Raw genomic sequence first — 20,468 nt, 5'->3', positions numbered from 1 at the left:
TATTAAAATCAAGCATATGTACTTTAGTAACTTTAAACCTAACATATAAAAGTACAGTTTTATTCATGCAGAAGAAATGGCTGTGATTATTGCTTCAGGTAAAAATTAATTCACTTTATAATTGTGTTGTTGATTTTTTAGGAAAAAAAGTTCTCTTGTGTCCTTAAAGAATTATTCACTACACACACGCCTACACCTACACACACACACACACACACACACACACACACACACAGATATTTTTTAAGAATATCCCAAGGCAGGGGTCACTTACAAAGGGACTAAAACTACAAGCTTGATTGTTTGAATAGGAATTTAAGTTTTTTTAAAAGAATGACTATCTGGGCATATACTTGGTTTATGCATATATTTTTCCAATTATTCCCAACCTACTACTCCCTTTTACATTGTGAGCTGTACACATTTAAGTTACTTGCCTGAGTCTAAAAGCACAAAGGTTGTGAACCCCTATATAAAATAAGGTGAACCTAAAGTAAAGAAACTAAGACACAATAAAAATTCTTGATATACACTTGGAAGTTTTAGTTTTTATTTTTTGTTTTATTTTTATTGAATGTATTGGGGTGATACTGGTTAATAAAAATTATATGGGGTCCAGGTGTACATTTCTATAACACGTCATCTATATATTATATTGTGTGTTCACCACCCCAAGCCAAGTTTACTGCCATCACCATTTATCCCTCCTATATCCTCTTCTACCTCTCCCCACTGCCCTTTTCTTCTGGTAATCACCATACTGTTGTCTATGTCTATTAGTTGTCTGTTTGTTTGTTTTTGTTTTTTATTTCACCTAGCTGGAAGTTCTTAACAGCAGTTCTCAAATATTTTGGTCTCATGCTCCCTTTAACTCTTAAAAATTACTAAAGAAAATTTGTTTATTTGGATAATATCTATCAATATTTTACATATGAATTCATTTAGAAATAATAAATCCAACATATTAACATAAGTAACATTTTTATTAAAAAATAATACTTTTCTAAAACAAAAAATTGTAAGAGTCACTGATCTACATTTTTGCAAATCTCTTTAATATGAGGCTCCAGGAAAATAGGTGGAGTCACATATCTGCTTCTGCATTTAACCTGTTACATCACATATCAGGTAGTCTTTGAAAACTACTGCATACTCTTGAGAGAATCAAAGTGAAAATAGCAAATTCTTAATATAATCATGAAATCCCTTTGACCTCTAAAACCCAGGAAAGTGTTTTAATGACTCCCAGGAGTCCTTGGACCACACTTTGAGAACTGTTGTCATAATAAGTATGCAACAATTCCTCATATGAGCATTCACTAGTCTATAAACTCTGAGGGCAGAAGCCATATTTTTCACATGCTACATTCCTAGTGCTTGGCCCAGAGCAAACCTTAGCATGTTATTGCTCATCAGACTGATTCTGATCTCCATATTTAAATGCTTCATAAACTTCTTTTAAGTCTGTTCATGTTGTCATACAATTTTATTAACAAGGTGTTTGAAAGAACATTTTTAACAGCACTGGCATTCCAAATTTGTAAGTGCACCAGATGAAAAACTAAAATGTAATAGGTGACTCCTGTACTTTAAACTTTCATTGAAAAAATAAAAACAAATCTATCTTAAGCATTATATTCACATTTTAATATTATTTGTCAAAACGTGCCACTTAATTGTATTCTCTGAATATCACAGGAGACAAGATTCTTATTTACCAAGAAGTATAGTCAAACTTTATTCTGATTTTTAATTATGAACAGTATTGACTTATTCTCTCATTAATACTCTGATAAAACAATAGAATATAACACATATACAAATTCATTTTATCAATATATTTTGCTGTGTGTGCTCATAAAATAGTCCTATGCATTTTCTTAATGTTGAGGCAATATCCGAGTTTAATTTACTCACCTTGGTGCAAATTCATCAATTGTCAGGCCAGCTTGGATTCCAGTTCTACAGTACTCCAACCCATCTGCTATAGTATAGGCCAGTTCCAAGATGGCATCCGCTCCTGCTTCCTGCATATGGTATCCACTGATTGAAATTGAATTAAATTTTGGCATGTGCTACATAAAATAAAATCAAAACACAACACTGAATAAAAATATTAAAAGGTTCTATTAAATCTACTTTATAAGACAATATTATTTTTAAATGATGTTCAACTCAGATATACTAAGTAACTCAGCTTATAATATTAACTGAAAATATTTAATGCTTACTTTGTTACATTTAATTCACTTGCCAATTTAAATGACTGATCCAATGAACCTTTAACACCATAACCTTTATTTTTTTAAAATATATTTTATTGATTTTTTACAGCGAGGAAGGGAGAGGGAGAGGGATAGAGAGTTAGAAACATCGATGAGAGAGAAACATCAATCAGCTGCCTCCTGCACACTCCCTACTGGGGATGTGCCCGCAACCAAGGTACATGCCCATGACTGGAATCGAACCTGGGACCCTTGAGTCCACAGGCCAACGCTCTATCCACTGAGCCAAACTGGCTAGGGTAACACCATCACCTTTAACACCAAAAATTTAAACTTCAAAATTAGCTGGCTGAGGTCAGGAATGTAACCTTTGCCTTGAGAACTGAATAAAGACATCTTTAATTCAAAACCAATAACTTTAACCTCGTAAGAGGTCCTAAGACCTCATAACTTTGGGCTAATCTGCTGAAGATGTATAAATTTAATTGTTATTTACTTGTTATTAATTATCTTATTTGAATGAAGTCAGTGAACATGAGTAAGTACACAATATAGAAACAAACAGGAAAATTATTCAATCCCAAGTACTACATATTGAAACAAAACAGGATAAAATCAATGGCAAAAATCAAAGATTTCAGTTTAATTTACTGAGATATTTAATGCTATGCATATCTCAGACAGATTCTTTCTACCATAATTACTAAGAAAACAGCATTTCCACTATTCTCCTAAAATTTCATGTTATTATCCTTCCCAAAAATTAACCAAACAAAAAATAATAAATACTAAGTGACCAGGAAGATAACTGGAAGTCACAGTGGTTAAGAACATGGGCTCTGGAATCAGAGTGCTCAAATTCTAGCTGTCACTTAACTAGCCATGAGACTGACTGCAGGCAAGTTTCTCGACCTTGTTATTCCTGCATTTCCTAAAGTATAAACTACAGATAATGATTGTACCTTCTTCATGAAGTTGTTGTAGGAGTAAATGAAATGATTCATCTAAACCACAGAGTATTATGTCAGTGCACAGTAAGCACACAAAAAATAAGTTGGCCTAGCCGGTACTCAGTGATTAGAACGTCAGCCTGTGACTAAAGGGTCTCGGTCATGTGCGATAGGCAACCAATCGATGTGTCTCTCTCTCTGTCTCTCCCCCTCCCTTCCACTCTCTCTAAAATCAATGGAAAAAATACCCTCGGGTAAGAATTAACAACAACAAAAAATTAGTTGTTCTAGCATTATCATGTGGATTATCTGTATTTTACTTTGCAAATATTTTATTTATAACTAACTAAAAGCTCTTTAAAATTTTCCATCACAAAAGCAATAAGGGACTTGAATTCCACAGAAGATACTACTTGAGTATACTGGGAATTTACAAATAAGAAGCAAGGAAACAAACATGTGCTTCTCTACCAAGAAGAGTTTTTAGTAGCAGGATTTCTTTAATAATAAAAATACTGGACTATTGAAATATTATTCAGCCTTAAAAAGGGAGGATAGTCTAACACATGCTACAACATGGATGCTCCATGAGGACATTATGCTAAATGATGAGCCAGTCGTACAAAGGTAAATACTATATGGTTCCCTTTATATGTGGTGCTTAGTCAAATTCATAAAGATTAAAAAGTAGAATGGTGGTTGTGAGGAAGGAGGGGATAATGGAAAGTTAGTACTTAGATACAGAGTTTCAGTTTTGCAAGATTAAGAGTTCTGGAGATGAATGGTGGTGATGGCTGCAAAAACAATGTGAACGTACTTAATGCCACTAACTATACACTTAAAAATTATTAAGATGGTAAATTTTATGGCATGTGTACTAGGCCACGATTAGAAATTTTTTAAGGAATAATACAAAAGTTTACAGTTTACAAGCACTTCAATACAACATTATTTGATCAATATCTGAAACTGGCACTTTTATCATTTTTACGAAGGACTATATATAAAGCAATTTTGAGCTTGTAGAGGACATTAGGATCTTTTACAAGGTGAAATGTACAAGTATGGCAGCACACGCTGGTATATTCTCCACTCTCCTATAATACCTGAACTATAAATTCAGAGTGCCAATGTCCAGAACTGCACTTCCAATCTTCCCTCACTACTGGTGTGTGTCCATTGAGGCATACAAGTAGAAATTTGGTTTGTTCCTTCTGGAAGTTTACCTTTTATCAGATAAGCCGGGTCCCTCTCTTCATACAAACATACCTGGCCCCTGAGCTGGCACACTTACAACAGAAGAGAAGCCAGATGAAAGGAACCTGGAACCCTATGACTGTGATGGTTTCTGACACCCCACCTTACTACTTCTACATGAAAGAGAACTGCCTCCTATTTAGTTTAAGCCACTACTTTTTGTATATCTGGGTTTGTCATACGCTATCCTCCTGGGCATGTGTTCTTGACATTGAAAAGGGTGATAGAAATGTGTAATTCTATACAGTATCATTTTCATGGACAGATGAAATCTATAAAAATAACTAAAACTGCAAAGTATAAAGGCTAAGTCTCAAGAGAATATGCCCTAACCAGTTTGGCTCAGTGGATAGAGCATTGGCCTGCGGGCTCAAAGGTCCCAGGTTTGATTCCGGTCAAGGGCATGTACCTTGGTTGCAGGCACATCCGCAGTAGGGAGCGTGCATGAGGCAGCTGATCGATGTTTCTCTCTCATTGATGTTTCTAACTTTCTATCCCTCTCCCTCTCCCTTCCTCTTTGTAAAAAATCAATAAAATATATTTTTTTAAAAAAAGAGGAGAATATGCAATACTTGTAAGAGTTCTGAGATAATAGCAATTCTAAGAGGTGAAAGAGATACAGATTTGATGGTGGGAGTGAGATTTGTCCTTTACTATGAAACAGTGGTCTAACTTTAAGGTTGTTGAGGAAAAGGAGAGGATTGCTATCAAGAAACAAAGTGAGCCTGGCCGGTTTGCTCATCGACCCAGGAACGAAGAAGTCACAGTTCGATTCCCAGTCAGGGCACATGCCCAGGTTTTGGGCTCGATCCCCAGTACAAGGTGTGCACGAGGCAGTTGATCAATGATGTTTCTCTCATCGATGTTTCTATCTCTCTATCCCTCTCCCTTCCTCTCTCTCTAAAAATCAATAAAAACATTTTTTAAAATGCTTAAATTATATATTTTTTAAAAAGAAGCAAAGTGAGAATGATGGGCAGAAATAAATATATGAATTATCCAAAGGGAAATTAAGAAACTAGGTTTCCTGTGGAGGGACTGCTGTTAATATAAGAACATTACAAGGTCTTATTTTCCCACCACTCTGATTGAGAAAGATGAACCTAATTCAGGGGTGAAATATTAGGAGACTCATTGTAGTTGCAGATATAAGTGATACCTTTTAATCCAGCAATTTCCAATCTTTTTCATCTCATGGCACACATGAACTACTAAAATAATGCAGCACACCAAAAAATATATATTTTGCTGATCTAACAAAAAAAAAATAGCTACATTTTTTTATTCATTCACACCAGATGGCCATTGTTCTACTGGCTGTTGTCATTTTTTTATTTGGCAATCTAAGGTAAAAGAGATCAATGCCTGTAACTAAATAGTCAGGTATTGCATGTTTCAAAAATTCTTGCAGCACACCAGTGTATCCTGGACACAGTGGTTGAAAACTGCTGTTCTAATCCAATTTTAGCAGAAATAAAGCTGATACTTTGATTCCCATCTGTCTGACACCAGTGTCTATTCACAAGTGAAGAAATGAAGAAGTATAAATTATGGGCCCTCTCTGATTATAAAAATTTTAATAATAAAGAAAATACAGTAAATGTCTAGTGTCCAGATTTCTACAGCTAATGACAGACCATAACATTAGTACATGAAAGACCAAAAAAAAGAAGCTAACAGCACACATACACAAAAACTAAACAAGACAAAAAAACCCATATCTGACTTTATACTACAATAAGTATTAGTCAGTTACTGAATTCAAATTAGGTTATGGTATTTTATAAAAATTCCTACATTCACAGAACCACAGAAAAACCTATAATAAACACAAAAGATACCTGTGCTGTATATTGGAAGATGTCAGCAATAATTTTCATGGATGGTTCTGGAGGAAAAATATAAGTATTTCTGACCATAAACTCCTTTAGTATATCATTTTGGATCGTACCAGTAAGTTTCTCTTTAGGTACACCTTGCTCTTCTCCAGTTACTATAAAATTTGCAAGAACTGGAATAACTGCTCCATTCATGGTCATGGAAACTGACATTCTTTCTAAAGGAATTCCGTCAAAAAGAATTTTTGTATCTTCCACACTGTCAATTGCAACTCCAGCCATTCCAACATCACCACGGACTCGAGGGTTGTCTGAATCATAGCCACGATGTGTTGCCAGATCAAAGGCAACTGATAATCCCTGTTGGCCAGCTAAATATATAAAGAAAACATAATGTCAGATTAAAGAGTGTGGCATATACGTTAACTGATTTTCCTATCACTAGCAAGTGTTGATTCATCTCATCATAGTACACTTTTATAACAAACAGTTTTATGTTTGTAAATGTCAAAACAAATTAAAATAGATATTTTATTTCCTAAGACAGTCAGTTGTTTCCCATGTGCTAAAATGCACAAATTGAGTTCCAGACCTCACTATCAGAATGAAAGAAACAAAACAAAACACCTCATTTATGTTACGTCCATTTGTGGATTTTTTGAATCTTAACCATTTTTGATAGAAATATGTTGATGATTCATGTCAAGATTTGGCTGTTTATACATAGTTAACAGTATTTAGTATTTCTATGCTCACTTATTTTTTTTCATTTAATATGGTCATTATAGGATGTCTTGGCTACTCAAATATTCTGGGAAACTATGAAAATGATGTGAAAAGCTGAAATATTCTACACTAAATATAAGTTCAGTCCTCTATGGCCAATACAAAGTTATAGACTCTCAAGTCCAGCATTCAAACAATATGACTTTATAATAGATCAGAAAGAAGAAATAGTAAATATGATTTTCAGAGAATGAATGCCAGATTGCACTGAATATATTTATACCACATTATTATTTATTACTTTCTTTAGACATCACTTAATCCCTTTTAGCCTCCAATTCCTACCCTGAAATAATGTTTATTAAAACTTTTCAAAGACAAAGCCAATGTCTCTTTTCTTCTTACAATTTCACTTCACCTAATTTCTTTTACACAATGTGCATGGAAGTGTTTTTTGCTTTCAAGAACTGAGTATTTTGCCCTGACCAGTTTGGCTCAGTGGATAGAGCGTCGGCCTGTGTACTGAAGGGTTCTAGGTTCGATTCCAGTCAAGGGCATATACCTTGGTTGCAGGCACATTCCCAGTAGGGGGCATGCAGGAGGCAGCTGATCAATGTTTCTCATCGATGTTTCTGACTCTCTAGCCCTCTCCCTTCCTCTCTGTAAAAAATCAATAAAATATTTTTTTTTTTAAAAAAAGAACTGAGTATTGTATTCTGGCTCTCCTATCCTTTGACCATGGAAGTTGAAAACCATTCATTGTTTTCAGAATACAATCTAAACTACAAAATTATAAAATAACTATTATCTTTACAGAGATTAGCCAACCTCCCTTCAAAAAGAAACCAAGATGAGAAAGTGTATGTTTGATCATAAATATTATATCTCATTAAATCTCACCCTTAATATTGTCCTTATAGAACTTATTGCTCTCTTCCACAGTGCTAAAGCCAGCATACTGGCGGATGGTCCAGGGCCTAAAAGTGTACATGGTGGGATATGGTCCACGTGTGAATGGCTTCACTCCTGGAAGTTCTTCAGGTGAGTCTTTGGTATCCCTGCTGGAATATAACGGCTTTATGGAGATCCCTTCTGGGGTGCGCCATATTAGGTCTTCTGGATTTTTGCCTTTCAGCTGCTTTTTAGCCAGGGCAGCCCATTCTGGGTGAAGGGGTTGTTTTTGATGTAGAAGTCTTTGCCATATAAGTCTGGAGCCTGATGACTCTTTTAGTTGCTTCAGATGATGAGGTGAAAGCAAAACAAGCCGAGTCTTAGCCCTCAACATGATGGAGCATGGAAAACACCCAACAGAATCAAAACCTGATCTAGAAAAAGAGCACAGGGTATATTTATTTACAAGAGAAAGGCAAAATGGGAGCTATTAGTGAGAAAAGAAAAGGAAGAAGGTATATTAGTGTGATTTTATCTCTTCTTCTTTTCTGTTTCCTGTATCTGATAGTTTATAACTGGCCCGTCTTCTCACAACTACTATTATTGTTCTAGTCATCTTTCTCAATAGCCTTGTAGCTGATTTTACTAACCAGTCTTGGCCCCTATAATTTATTCTACACACTGACAGCAGCGCAAATCTGAAGTCACACTGCTCTTAAAGATTTTTCAAAGACTCTGCATTGTAGAGAGGATATAGTATATAGCATCTTAATTGATTCTTTTCATTCAAAAGGTTTTCATTTAACACTTATTTAATGACAGGCATTGTGTTGACTGCTGGATAAAAAGTGGTAAGGAAGACAAATAGGCATTTAAGGCCTTCATGACCTGCTTGCCCCTCAGACTCATCTCTGCCTTTTTCCTCAATCTGTATTCTATAGGTACTGGATTACCCACAGTTCCCTGTATATGTCAAAGTTCTTTGATTTGTTCTTGCTCTCCCACCTCCCTAGAATGTTCTTATTTGGCTAATTCAGCTAAGATATCATCTCTAATATACAGGGCTTTCTATGGGCCCAGCACTGCTTTAAGAAGTTTATACATAAAGTACCAATTTTAATTTTCACAACACTAAGAAATAGGTACTAATATTATTACAGACAAGGAAACTGAGGCACAAAAGAGCCAGCATTTGAATCTAGGCAGTCCCATTTCAAAGGCCTTGAATTGAACTAATATACTCACAGCCTCTCCTTGAATCCACAAGCTGGGCTAAATGGCCTCTTCAGTAATCTATAGAACTCCGTTTTCCTATTTATACATCTACAAGTGGCTCAATGCACGAATTTGTGCACACTGAAAGGAAATTAATTAGAAGAAATATATTGATGTCACTATTCACCCTGAACAGGCTGGAAATAAGTATCATCTCTATAACAGAAATGTCAACCAAATTCACAATTGACAATGACAGATCAAAACACATGCGTGCGAGTGGCACCAGCGAGAGCTTTTTACTAGTATGTATCGCACATGCACGAGTCAACTTAGCCTTTTATAGATATAGAACAAACTTGCTTAATTAGACCTGCTTTCTGATTTAGCTAAACTTTTTCCAGCCCAGTGAAATACCCCAACTTCTCTTTCAGGTAATTGTCAGCAACTCATCAGTAAATATCAACATGAAGTAGATTATTATTGTAGATCATGCAGGGAGAACAAAGGATAAAATATTTAACTGCAGCAGTGTTTGACTATATTCTGCACAGTGAGAAAACCTGAAGTCATTTTCAAGGTTCACCATTTCTTACTTCTTTTCAGTTGGGTCAAGGTTCTAAGCTTTCTAAATCTCCGTTTTCTGGCTAATGAAAAGAAAATAGGATTCCACTGAGTCTCCTACCTACTCCAGGACTTCTGTGAGGATCAAATGAGATGAGACCCAGGAAAACGCTTCACAGATATTTGGTTACAGTGTATAGTGTTTCCACCTGGCTAAAGTCTTCCTGGGCTGAAGAAACTGCAAGGGGGGCTAGGGAGAGGAAGCCGGGTGTTGCTACTTGATGTCATTACCCAGACGGAGGAAAGGACACTTAGCATATTAGCCTTTTATATAGACAGACCATCTCCCATGTGACAACATATTAGAATACTATCTTTTATGCTTCTATAAAATGCATTTATTTATGTAAGATACATTTGTTATCTACATAAAATACATGTCTATAAAATCATATATACATCTCTCTATATATAGGGGGTGGCAAAAGAAGGTTTATAGTTGTATGAATATCCTATATAATAAAGAGGTGATAGGCAAATTGACCCTCACACCCTCACAGGATGGCTGTCTATGACCAGCCCAGCAGGGGGGTTATTGACAGACGACCAAGCGACTGAACAAGCAGGCTGCATAGGGCGACCAGACTGGCAGGGGGGTTAGTGAGGGACGACCAAATGACTGAACAAGCAGGCTGCATAGGGTGACCAGGCCGGCAGGGGGTTAGTGAGGGACGACCAAACAACTGAACAGCAGGCTGTATGGGGTGACCAGGCCTGTAGGGAGGCCTTCAAGGGGGACCGGGCTGGCAGGGGGAACCATTAGGGGCGACCAGGCCATCAGGGGGGCAATTGGGGGAGACCAGGCCAGTGGGGGGGAGGGGCAGTTAGGACCAACCAGTCTGCATGCAGAGGCAGTGAGGGCAATCAGGCCAGCAGTGGGGGGGCAGTTAGGGACGACCAGGCAGGCAGGCAGGTGAGCAATTAGGAACCAGCAGTACAGGACTGTAAGAGGGATGTCCCCCAAGGGGTCCTGTATTGGAGAGGGTGCAGGCTGGGCTGAGGGGACCCCCCATGCACAAACACACACACACACACACACACACATACATATTTCTTCTCTGCTAGTCTATACTATACACTGGTCTGACATTAGAGCTACATATTCCTTATAACTAGCACAGAGTCTTACATTAGGTATCTAATTCCCATTAAGTCCAATTTCATCATTTTACTATGTAGAAATTTAGGTCCACAGAAATCCTATATAATAAACAACATGCAAATTAACCATCCCTCCACTACACTCAAGCCACGCCCAAAGCCATGCCCACAAGCCAAAGAGTATGCAAATTAACCCAACAAAGATGGTGGGTAATTTGCATACACAGAGCAGAGTGGGAGACCTGGCAGCTTGGGGGTACGTGGCTCCATCGGTCGCTCCCTCAGTCGTTCCCTTGGGGGGACATGGCTCCCTCGGTCACCAGACGGAGAGCAGAGCAGGAGAGCCGAGGCTTGGGAGGACTTGGCTCCCTCGGTTGGGGAAAACCCAGAGCGTGGGGAGCACCAGGAATGCTGGGAATCATATTTCTGGTGGCAGACAGATCTCCTAGACCAGGGGTCCTCAAACTACGGCCCGTGGGCCACATGCAAATACATATATTGTATTTGTTTCCGTTTTGGTTTTTTACTTCAAAATAAGATATGTGCAGTGTGCATAGGAATTTGTTCATAGTTTGTTTTTTATAAACTATAGTCCGGCCCTCCAACAGTCTGAGGGACAGTGAACTGGCCCCCTTTTTAGGGATGGAGGGAAAGCAAAGGTGAGAGACATAGGTAAAATCAGAGTGTCTAGGAAAAATTAAAGGAAAATATCTAAAACTCCCAGGAAATCTCCACCAATGAAGCAAAGAAAAAAAATGCCTTTATTATTCTGTGAGCAACAAACCAAACTGGGCTGGGGGTCTCAGACAATTCACTCATATGATTGCAAAGACAGACAGAGACTCCTGGATTGGAGAGGGCTCCCCTGAGGGCTCCCAGATTGGAGAGGGTGCAGGTTGGGCTGAAGGACCCCTCCTCCACCACCACCTCCCCCCCAGTGCACGAATCTTTGTGCATCGGGCCCCTAGTAAAGAAATAAAATAGCTTGATCAAAATTCCACAAAGCAGTAAACTATCTGAATTGCTACTTGTTAGAACCTAGTATTTTAAAATATTCTGATATGCAAATTTTATAATATATCCATCATGCCATATTGTTTTATAATAGGTAAGTCAAGAAGTAATGTGAGCCCTGACCGGTTTGGCTCAGTGGATAGAGCGTCGGCCTGCGGACCGAAGGGTCCCAGGTTCGATTCCAGTCAAGGGCATGTACCTTGGTTGTGGACATATCCCCAGTGGGGGTTTGCAGGAGGCAGCTGATCGATGTTTCTCTCTCATTGATGTTTCTAACTCTCTATCCCTCTCCCTTCCTCTCTGTAAAAAATTAATAAAGTATATTTTTTTAAAAAAGAAGTAATGTGAGCTTAAAATTCTAGTTTCCATATCATTTCTTACTATAGTAAAGCTTAAAAGAAAATAAAAATACCCAACTTTTATAGAGGGTTGTGAAACAAAACACATAAACCACTTATGGGAGTATTAGTTGCTTTAACCACTTCAGAAAACAAACTGGAAATATGTACAAGAAGTTTCAGAATGATACTGCCATTCCACTGAGGAACATCTTTTCTAGGAAAGTTACTACATAAAATATGTGTTCCCTCTAGCTTTACTTGTAATAAAGAAGAGTTAGAAAGATAATCGACAACATAGGAATAAATAATTATAGCAAAATACAAATGATAGAATTTTATGTAGCCATTAAAATGTATTTTAAAAATCACCAAAACTAATCTTTGATGTTAGAAGGGAGAATAGTTACTCATAGTGGCTAGTACAGAAAGAGGGCAAGAGAGGAGTTTTTGAGGTGGTCTTGACTTAAATGCTGATTATATAGATGTATTCAGTTTGTGGAAATTTGTCAAACTGTACAATTACTGCATGTGCACTTACATCCTATATAATAAAAGTGTAATATGCAAATTGACTGAATAGTGGAACAACCAGTCACTGTGATGCACACTGACCACCAGGGGGCAGATGCTCAATGCAGGAGCTGTCCCCTGGTGGTCACTGCGCTCCCACAGGGGGCGTGCCACTCAGCCAGAAGCTGGGCTGATGGCTGGTGAGTGCAGTGGCTCGCCTCCGCGGCAGCGCTAAGGATGCCCAACTGAAGCTTAGGTCCGCTCCCTACAGCCATCAGCAGGACATCCCCCAAGGGTTCCTGGACTGCAAAAGGGCACAAGCTGGGCTAAGGCCACGAATGTTTGCACTGGGTCTCTAGTGTAAATATATTATACATAGGTCAAAATTTTAAATATGTTATACATAGTCTCTTTAAAAAGGAGATAGGCTCAAAAAGTATCAAGTGAAAGAATCAGGATAAAAAATTGTAAATACAATATGTTCAACTAGCTAAAAATACATAAAATCTAATGGAAATACAACAAAAACAATTCCCAGTTTTTAAATTTTTTAAATATATTTTTATTGATTTCAGAGAGGAAGGGAGAGGAAGAGAGAGAAACATCAATGCTGAGAGATAATCATTGATTGGCTGCCTTGTGCACACCCCTAATTGGGGATGGAGGCCCAACCCGACATGTGCCCCTACCAGGAACCAAAACGTGACCTCCTGGTTCCCTGCAACATTCAACCACTGAGCCACACCGGCCAGACTCATTTTAAAAGCTATTATGATTTTTAATTTATGAAATCCACGGGATCTTTGTCATCCATCTAACAAGCCACACACTACATGTATTAGCTTCAAAAGTGGGTGAGAAGAATAATTAAGTTATAACTGAACCATTAGTGTAATCTATATATATCCTATATATATAAAAGCCTAACCAACCAGATGACCAGCCAGTAGCTATGACATTTACTGACCACCAGGGGGCAGATGCTCAACACAGGAGCTGCCCCCGGTGGTCAGTGCTCTCCCACAGTGGGAGCTCTGCTCAGCTGACCCATGGGTGCCAGACGCCGAACTCATGGCTGGCAAGAGCAGCTGCGATGGTGCGTCTCCCGCCTCTGTGGCAGCGCTACTGCGCAGTGGCAGATGCAGTGGGGCCAGAATGAGTGGGAGTGGCGCTGGCCATGCTCGGGCTCCTCCCAGGCCACCTGCTGCTTCGTGCACTACTACGGGGGATGTCAGACTGCCGGTTTCAGCCCAATCCCCGCAGGCCAGGCTGAGGGACCCCACCAATGCATGAATCTGTGCATCGGGCCTCTAGTAATGATATTAAAAGTAATTTGAAAACTGTCTTGAGATTAGACTGTAGACAGGAAATATCACACTTCACACAAAATAATCATGCGCTTTCTTAAATCTGAACAAATGATTAGAAAAAACCCTACAAAACTTACTTCCTGAAAATCACATGGCAAATTGATACAGGCTGGAAATAAACATCATCTATAATAATAAAATCATAATATGCTAATTAGACCAGCCAGCCAAACGACCTTCCAGACGTCATTCCAGATGAAGCCACAGTGGCGGCGGTCAAGGCAGAGGCAGTTAGGGGCGATCAGGCAGGCAGGCAAGCAGTTAAGGGTGATCAGGCAGGCAAACAGAGTGGTTAGGGGCATCAGGCAGGCAGAGTGGTTAGGGGTGATCAGGCAGACAGGTGAGCGGTTAGGAGCCAGTGGTCCCGGGTTGTGAGAGGGATGTCCAACTTCCAGTTTAGGCCTGATCCCGCAGGGATCCCTGTGGGATCAGGCCTAAACACCAGCAGCCGGACATCCCCAGAGGGGTCCCAGATTGCAAGAGGGTGCAGGCCAGGCTGAGAGACCCCTCCACCCCCATGCACGAATTTCATGCACCAGGCCTCTAGTTTTTAGATAAGCACACAACAACTGCTGATGGCAACAGGACTTCTAAATTTTCTCAGACCCATCAAGAGAGGCTTCGAATCAAGCACGTGTTGCTCAGTGGTTGAGTGAGGACCTATGACCCAGCAGGTCACGGCTGGATTCCCAGTTAGGGCACATGCCAAGTTGCCAGCTGGATCTCCAATACGGGCGTGCAGGAGACAGCTGATAAATGATTCTTTCATCATTGATGTTTATACCTCTCTCCACTCCCTTCCTCTCTGAAATCAATAAAAACATTTTTGAAAGAGAAGCTTCAAGCATTCAAAGAAGCAACTTGCAAAGCAAATAACCTTCAAGTTTTGGCTGTTTACATGTAGCTCCGCATTAATGTTTCAATAACTAGTCACCTCTGCCCTACCAGCACAGCTCAGTGGTTGAGCGTGGACCTATGCACCAGCGGGTCACGGTTGCTGGCTCCATCCACAGTAGGGGGCATGCAGGAGGCAGCTGATAAACGATTCTCTCTCATCATTGATGTTTCTCTCTCTCCTCCTCCTTTCCTCTCTGAAATCAATAAAAATATTTAAAAGAAAAAAAAAGAACCAACCAACTTCCAGTGTTCGGCAAATTTGGATTGGAGATGACAACCTAGAACATGCATATTAAATATTAGCATAAATAAATCATTAAACATAACATATGCGGGGGGGACAAATAATCAAGTGATCTAAAACCACACATACACTATCCACGTTTTCGACCTTCTGATATAACGCTCTCTTTCTAGATAGAACGGAGAACAAGTTAGTAATTTACAATTTTACGTCAATTTATATCTGACTTTCCGTTACCTGCAAACCGAAAGTCACTTGGAGTACCGCCACCTTACACACACACACACTCACACTCACAGTAACATGCGGCGCCCACGCACCCTTCTGCAACCATCCAAGTGACCTCTGCCTAGGAGCCTCGGGGTGCTTGGGTGGCCAGGGAACATGGCGACACGGCCCCCGACCCGAGAAAAACACCTGCCCCGCAGTACCTCTCAACTCGCAAAGGCCTCCCTGAGAGTGAGCGGTCGGAGGCGAACCTAAGCCTCAGGATACGGTAGAGGAGAGCGGGATCCCGTCCGAGCGGGACGCGCAGGAAGAAGTTGGAGGTGGAGAGGTCAGAGGCTCAGAGGACGGGGTGAGGGGGGAAGGAGCCAGAAGAACGGAGGGACGGTAAAGGCTGACGTGCCCCACTGTGCACGTCCTACTCACCGGCCGGTCGGTCTCGGATCTGGGCACCGCGAGAACGCGGCGAAAGCGGGGCGCCCCAGGCCCCCCCAGCCAGAGGTCCACGCAGCGGGCCCCCCGCGAGCGAGCCAGTCGGGGGGCGTAGGTCGACAACGCCCTCCTTCCAGCCAATCACCTCGAGCACTCGGGGGCGCGCTCCGGATGACGTCAGGGCGTGGCTAGCCGCCTACTTCTCGCTCGGGGCGCTTCCGGTCTCTACCAGGCCACTTCCGGGTTTCCCCGGTTTGACGGTTTGAGCGCGAATCGCGGCGAGTCCGCCTCGCTGAATGGTTCGAGGGGAGCGGTGGGTGAGTAGTGAAAGCCTTGCCTGGCCCGTGGGTGCGGTACGAGAGGGAGTTTTGTGACCCACCCGTTCGTGGCAAACTCCGCGGTTTGCATTTGAGAAGCGTGAGGTGGCTTTTCCGAAGGCGGGGGAGTGCGAGCCGGTCTGCCCTGCCGGGCCACGGGTTGGATTATTTGACTCGCGAGGAGGGAGTGGAGCCATGCTGGTTCGCCCCTCCCTTCCGCGAACCATCCTCACCCTCGTCCCCCTGCCGTCATCTCCCTGCAGCCCGTGGCGGGACCCGGCGCCGCCTCGGAGCTTAGTGTCTGGCCTTGAAGCCCCTGCGGTCGGCGGCCGCCGGCGTCACTGTCCAGAGGTCAACATTGGGCTTGTGTTTTGCCACTCGCGGTGCCCACATCTTCTGCCCTCGCCGAGGTCGGGACTGAGAGCCTTGGTTTCCGCGAGTGTCAGCAAGCTGGTAAGGAAGCGGGCAGCCTCGGTCCTCCCTGTGTCCCACCCCGGAAAGCGTGCGTTCTTCCCGCACAATGAAGTCGGCCCCGGCCACCGTCCCCGTTATTTCTGTCCAGGCCTCCGGGGCACGTGCAAGGGTCGCGGAACGCACCCGTCTCTTCACGCTGTTCTGTCATCGGGTGTTCGCTCCTTTCTCGCCAAGACGTCATTGTCCTTCTGGCTCAGTATTTCAAAATGTAACTCAAATATTAATTTTTTTATCTGAATACTGTATATTCTCTCTCACACACCGTCTTTAGATAGTCATTCACTCATTTGTCTTATAATATTTGTCACATTGTATATAACTGTCAATCATAATTGTGGGTTGTTGGTTTTTTTGTATCTGTACCCACTAAGCTGTTTCCTGTGGATCTAAAATTTGTATTCCTTTTTTTTTTTTTTTGAGCTATATCCCAGATATTGTTCCAGGCAGTTGCTGTGTGCTGCACAAAATTTGAGCTTTACACCAGCCTTTGGTGTTGGTACTTTTATTAACCCATCTTACCAGTGGGAACGTGAGCAAGTTTATTTGGCCAGGGCTCTGCAGCTAGTTACATGGCAGAGCCAGGATGTGGAGCCTGGGCAATGTGTTCTCACTCTTGCAGTGGTTCCCAGCCCGGGCGATTTCACTGCAGCCGCAGTTGATAAGGTCTGGAGATCATCCCGGCTGTCACAACTGGGGAAGGTGCTACTTACTCTTGTGGGTGAAAGCCAGGGATGCTGCTAAACATCCTTGGGTGCAGAGGACAGCACCCACAACAGAGAATTAGCCCGTTCCCACTGTTAGTGCAGCGTAGTGCCAAGGTTGAGAAACTTTTTGCTCGGTGAAAACGGTGTTTCTCAAAGTGATAAAGGACCAATTTTTGTTTTTTTAGTTTTTAATCAGTCACATCTGACACTTGTAAAATGCAATTAAAAATGAATTGCTAGTCAAACTCAAAGGCTAACAGGGGCCAAATAAACAAGGTTTACGTTTATGTGGGCCGCAAAAAACAAAAGCTTTGATTTTCATAGAAATGTAGGTTTCTTTCGATAGAGAGATGCTGAATACAAAGGGCTAAAATAAATGAGTTACCGTTAACATAAAATAATAGAACATTCTAATAAAAATTAGTATTTTTTCTGGAACATTAATTTACCAGACACTGAATAACTGCACAAATTAATAAGAGTAATGCAAGTAAACCTCTTTTTCTTGTTCTTTGAAAGCAAAATATTTCCTGTTGCGCACACCAAACAAGTCAGTCCAAGACTAATGACGTGGCAATCGGCTGCTAAAATATTCGCTGCTAGTATTAGTGGAGAGAAATGGTGCCCCTGCACATAAGGCGCATAAGGGAAATGAATGCAACGTTATTATAGTAATCATTAGTGAACATTGTAGTTCATTATTAATAATTATGTATAACAGGATATTGTAAAAATTGTTTCAAAATGTTTATTAAAATGTTGCTTACATACTGTTATATTGGCTGGGCTGCAAAAAATATTTGTTGTGGGCCACACCCAGGCCGCACCGCACCTTTGACATGCTTGCTACAAACTCTGCATGGTGTCATGTATCAATGTAGGTTCATAAATTGTAGCAAATGTACCACTCTGGTGTGGGATGTTGATGGTGGGGTTGGGTAGGGGCGGGAGGTGGTATACAGGTATATTGGAACTCTGTACTTTCTGCTCAATTTTGCTGTAAACCTAAAAATACTCTAAAAAACAGTCTATATTTTAGGAATAAAATAAATTACTAGCAAAATGAAATCTAAAAAGAAAAAAGCAAAGCCAATTATTTTATGATCAGATTCAATATAGACAAAGTTGTCAAATTGTTATAAAAGTTTCTAAATCAATACTCTCAGTTTCTATACTTAGAAGCACTATAGGAATTTATGTATGGATGTATATGTGTATTACATATCTCCATGTATATTGTACCTAATTTCTGGCTATCTAGTCCTGATAACCTAATGCAAGAATAAATATCCTATTCCTCTGTTCCTTTTAGCAGAAATGAGTTTGGTGATTAAAAATTATTAGATGGAAAAAGGGTAACTTTTATTCTAAATTTTGTCATTGATGCTATCACTCCACTCCTGTACCTGTTTTTTTATTTGTGGGAGGGACAGAGGAATCAGTATACTTCTGTGCTCTTGTCAAAATGCACATAATCCAGACAGTTACATAGCTTAACTCCTTACACCCAAAACTACCACATTAATCTGCACAAGTTAGATTCATTGTATAATTCTAAAAATTACCTTCTTCCATTTTTGGCATAAGTTGAATGATAAATCCATTAAGTTTAAAACAAGAAGACCTGAGTGATACCTGTGAGATAGTAGATATCAAAGTTATCTGTGACCAGAATAAGACAATTCAACAGTTTATATTCCCATATTCTTGGATTTAAATACGGAGATAATGTTATTGTATGGAGGAGTATAAAGTTATAGATGCAAAAACATTTTTAAATGGTTTTTTAAAGCCATGCAAATGGAAGAAATTTCTAAGAATGAAATTAAATTGGCTATTCTCATTCTAATAAGAACCAATGTTACTTGTTTTTAAATCTACTTAAATGTTTAAAATACTTAAAAGGCCAATTGGGAATATTTAGAGAGACAGGTAGTCTTTTGAACAAAATAATATGCAAGTCTTAGGCATGTTTCTGTCCTTTTCATTTTTACAGATTTTTTTGGAGCACTGTTAGAATTGTTCTATTTAGATCAAGATGTCTAGCAAAGCAAATGCTTCCAAGAAGAGGTCTCAACAGTTAAAAAGAAATCCAAAAAGAAAAATTGATGATAAGGAAGTGGAGTTATCAGAGAAGGAGGTAATGAAAATAACCTAGTTTATCATCCAGAACTCATTAGAAATATCATCTTTTCTCTGTAAAGGAGTATATGAAAACTAAAGGCTACTTTTACTGGAAATTATAGTAATTCATATTATGTGGGAGCTGTTACAGCATGATTTGTAAAAGTTCTCAGACAGACATTGTTTGCTTCAATTCTGAAGATATTAATCAGAATTCTTTGGGCAGGAGTGGGTCATAGGGCATTGCTAAAGAATTTAAATGGGAAGACTAGGAATAAAGGATACAAATTCTACGGCATTCATATGTTAAAAGAAGAGAATATGACAGCTGGTGGAGGAGATTTTTATTAAGATAGAGAAAAATTAGTTCTGTGGGAATTAGCTTTTTCCTACCATGACTTTACCATCTCTTTTAAAAGAATAAATGACTAAATAATCACATTTTTTCTTCCGTTTTACCCTGTATTAGGCAGTGCCGCTATTTGTTTTGCAGATTACGTATGTAACACTATTTTGCTGGCAAAATGAGAAATTATTTCTTTAAAACATTGTTTGAGATCCTAGGACATTCTATTATACATTATTACCATTGTCCAGGAGTTGCTTTAGTTGTATTTTTTGCCTGAGACAAGTACATGCCCTCTTTCTGTAAAAGTGGCAATATACTTTTTTCTACCTAGGCAAAAGTTATATGAATACTCTTCCAAATAAGTGACAAATCTATTGCCAAAGCAAAAATTTTTTTATCTGGTGTTTAATTCTTCCTGTGTATGTGCACATGTTTTCCCCTCTAGGTTAAAAACACAGTGAAAAAAAATAAAAATCATCCAAAGCATCTGTCTTCTAAAGGTATTTCTTTTCTATATCTTGTTGAACTGGCCTTTCTCAAGCTATGCTTATTCATGAAAAAATTATCAGTATCTTGGTTATGAGTTCTGCAAAAGCAAAGGATAGTAACAAACTGCAGCATTCTCATTTTTGCAAGAATA

The 20,468-nt window shown here is 39.8% G+C and overlaps 2 protein-coding genes across 3 annotated transcripts in view; one reads left to right on the top strand and one right to left on the bottom strand.

Annotated features, from left to right (window-relative positions):
• MUT (methylmalonyl-CoA mutase) overlaps nt 1–16,012 on the bottom strand; it is a 38,461-nt gene extending 22,449 nt beyond the window's left edge. The window contains exons 1-4 of one of the 2 annotated variants that reach the window (XM_006776423.2): nt 15,635–16,012; nt 7,897–8,321; nt 6,274–6,641; nt 1,918–2,075 (exon numbers count right to left, since the gene is read on the bottom strand). In XM_006776423.2, coding sequence (XP_006776486.1) covers nt 1,918–2,075; nt 6,274–6,641; nt 7,897–8,281 — 911 coding nt within the window. In that variant the 5' untranslated portion in view covers nt 8,282–8,321; nt 15,635–16,012. The remainder of the gene's footprint in view (nt 1–1,917; nt 2,076–6,273; nt 6,642–7,896; nt 8,322–15,634) is intronic. The other variant, XM_006776422.2, reaches the window with a different exon arrangement.
• An 87-nt stretch (nt 16,013–16,099) lies between these two features.
• The window catches only part of CENPQ (centromere protein Q), a 17,574-nt gene continuing 13,205 nt past the window's right edge, over nt 16,100–20,468 (top strand). Inside the window, exons 1-4 of the mRNA XM_015572165.1 lie at nt 16,100–16,177; nt 16,441–16,630; nt 19,352–19,495; nt 20,274–20,328. Coding sequence (XP_015427651.1) covers nt 19,394–19,495; nt 20,274–20,328 — 157 coding nt within the window. The 5' untranslated portion in view covers nt 16,100–16,177; nt 16,441–16,630; nt 19,352–19,393. The remainder of the gene's footprint in view (nt 16,178–16,440; nt 16,631–19,351; nt 19,496–20,273; nt 20,329–20,468) is intronic.

Source organism: Myotis davidii, unplaced genomic scaffold (genome assembly GCF_000327345.1).
Source record: "Myotis davidii unplaced genomic scaffold, ASM32734v1 scaffold167, whole genome shotgun sequence".
NCBI classification, from domain to species: Eukaryota; Metazoa; Chordata; class Mammalia; order Chiroptera; family Vespertilionidae; genus Myotis; species Myotis davidii.
The sequence above is the reverse complement of the archived record's forward strand: the minus strand, read 5'-3'. Positions and strand labels throughout refer to the sequence as shown.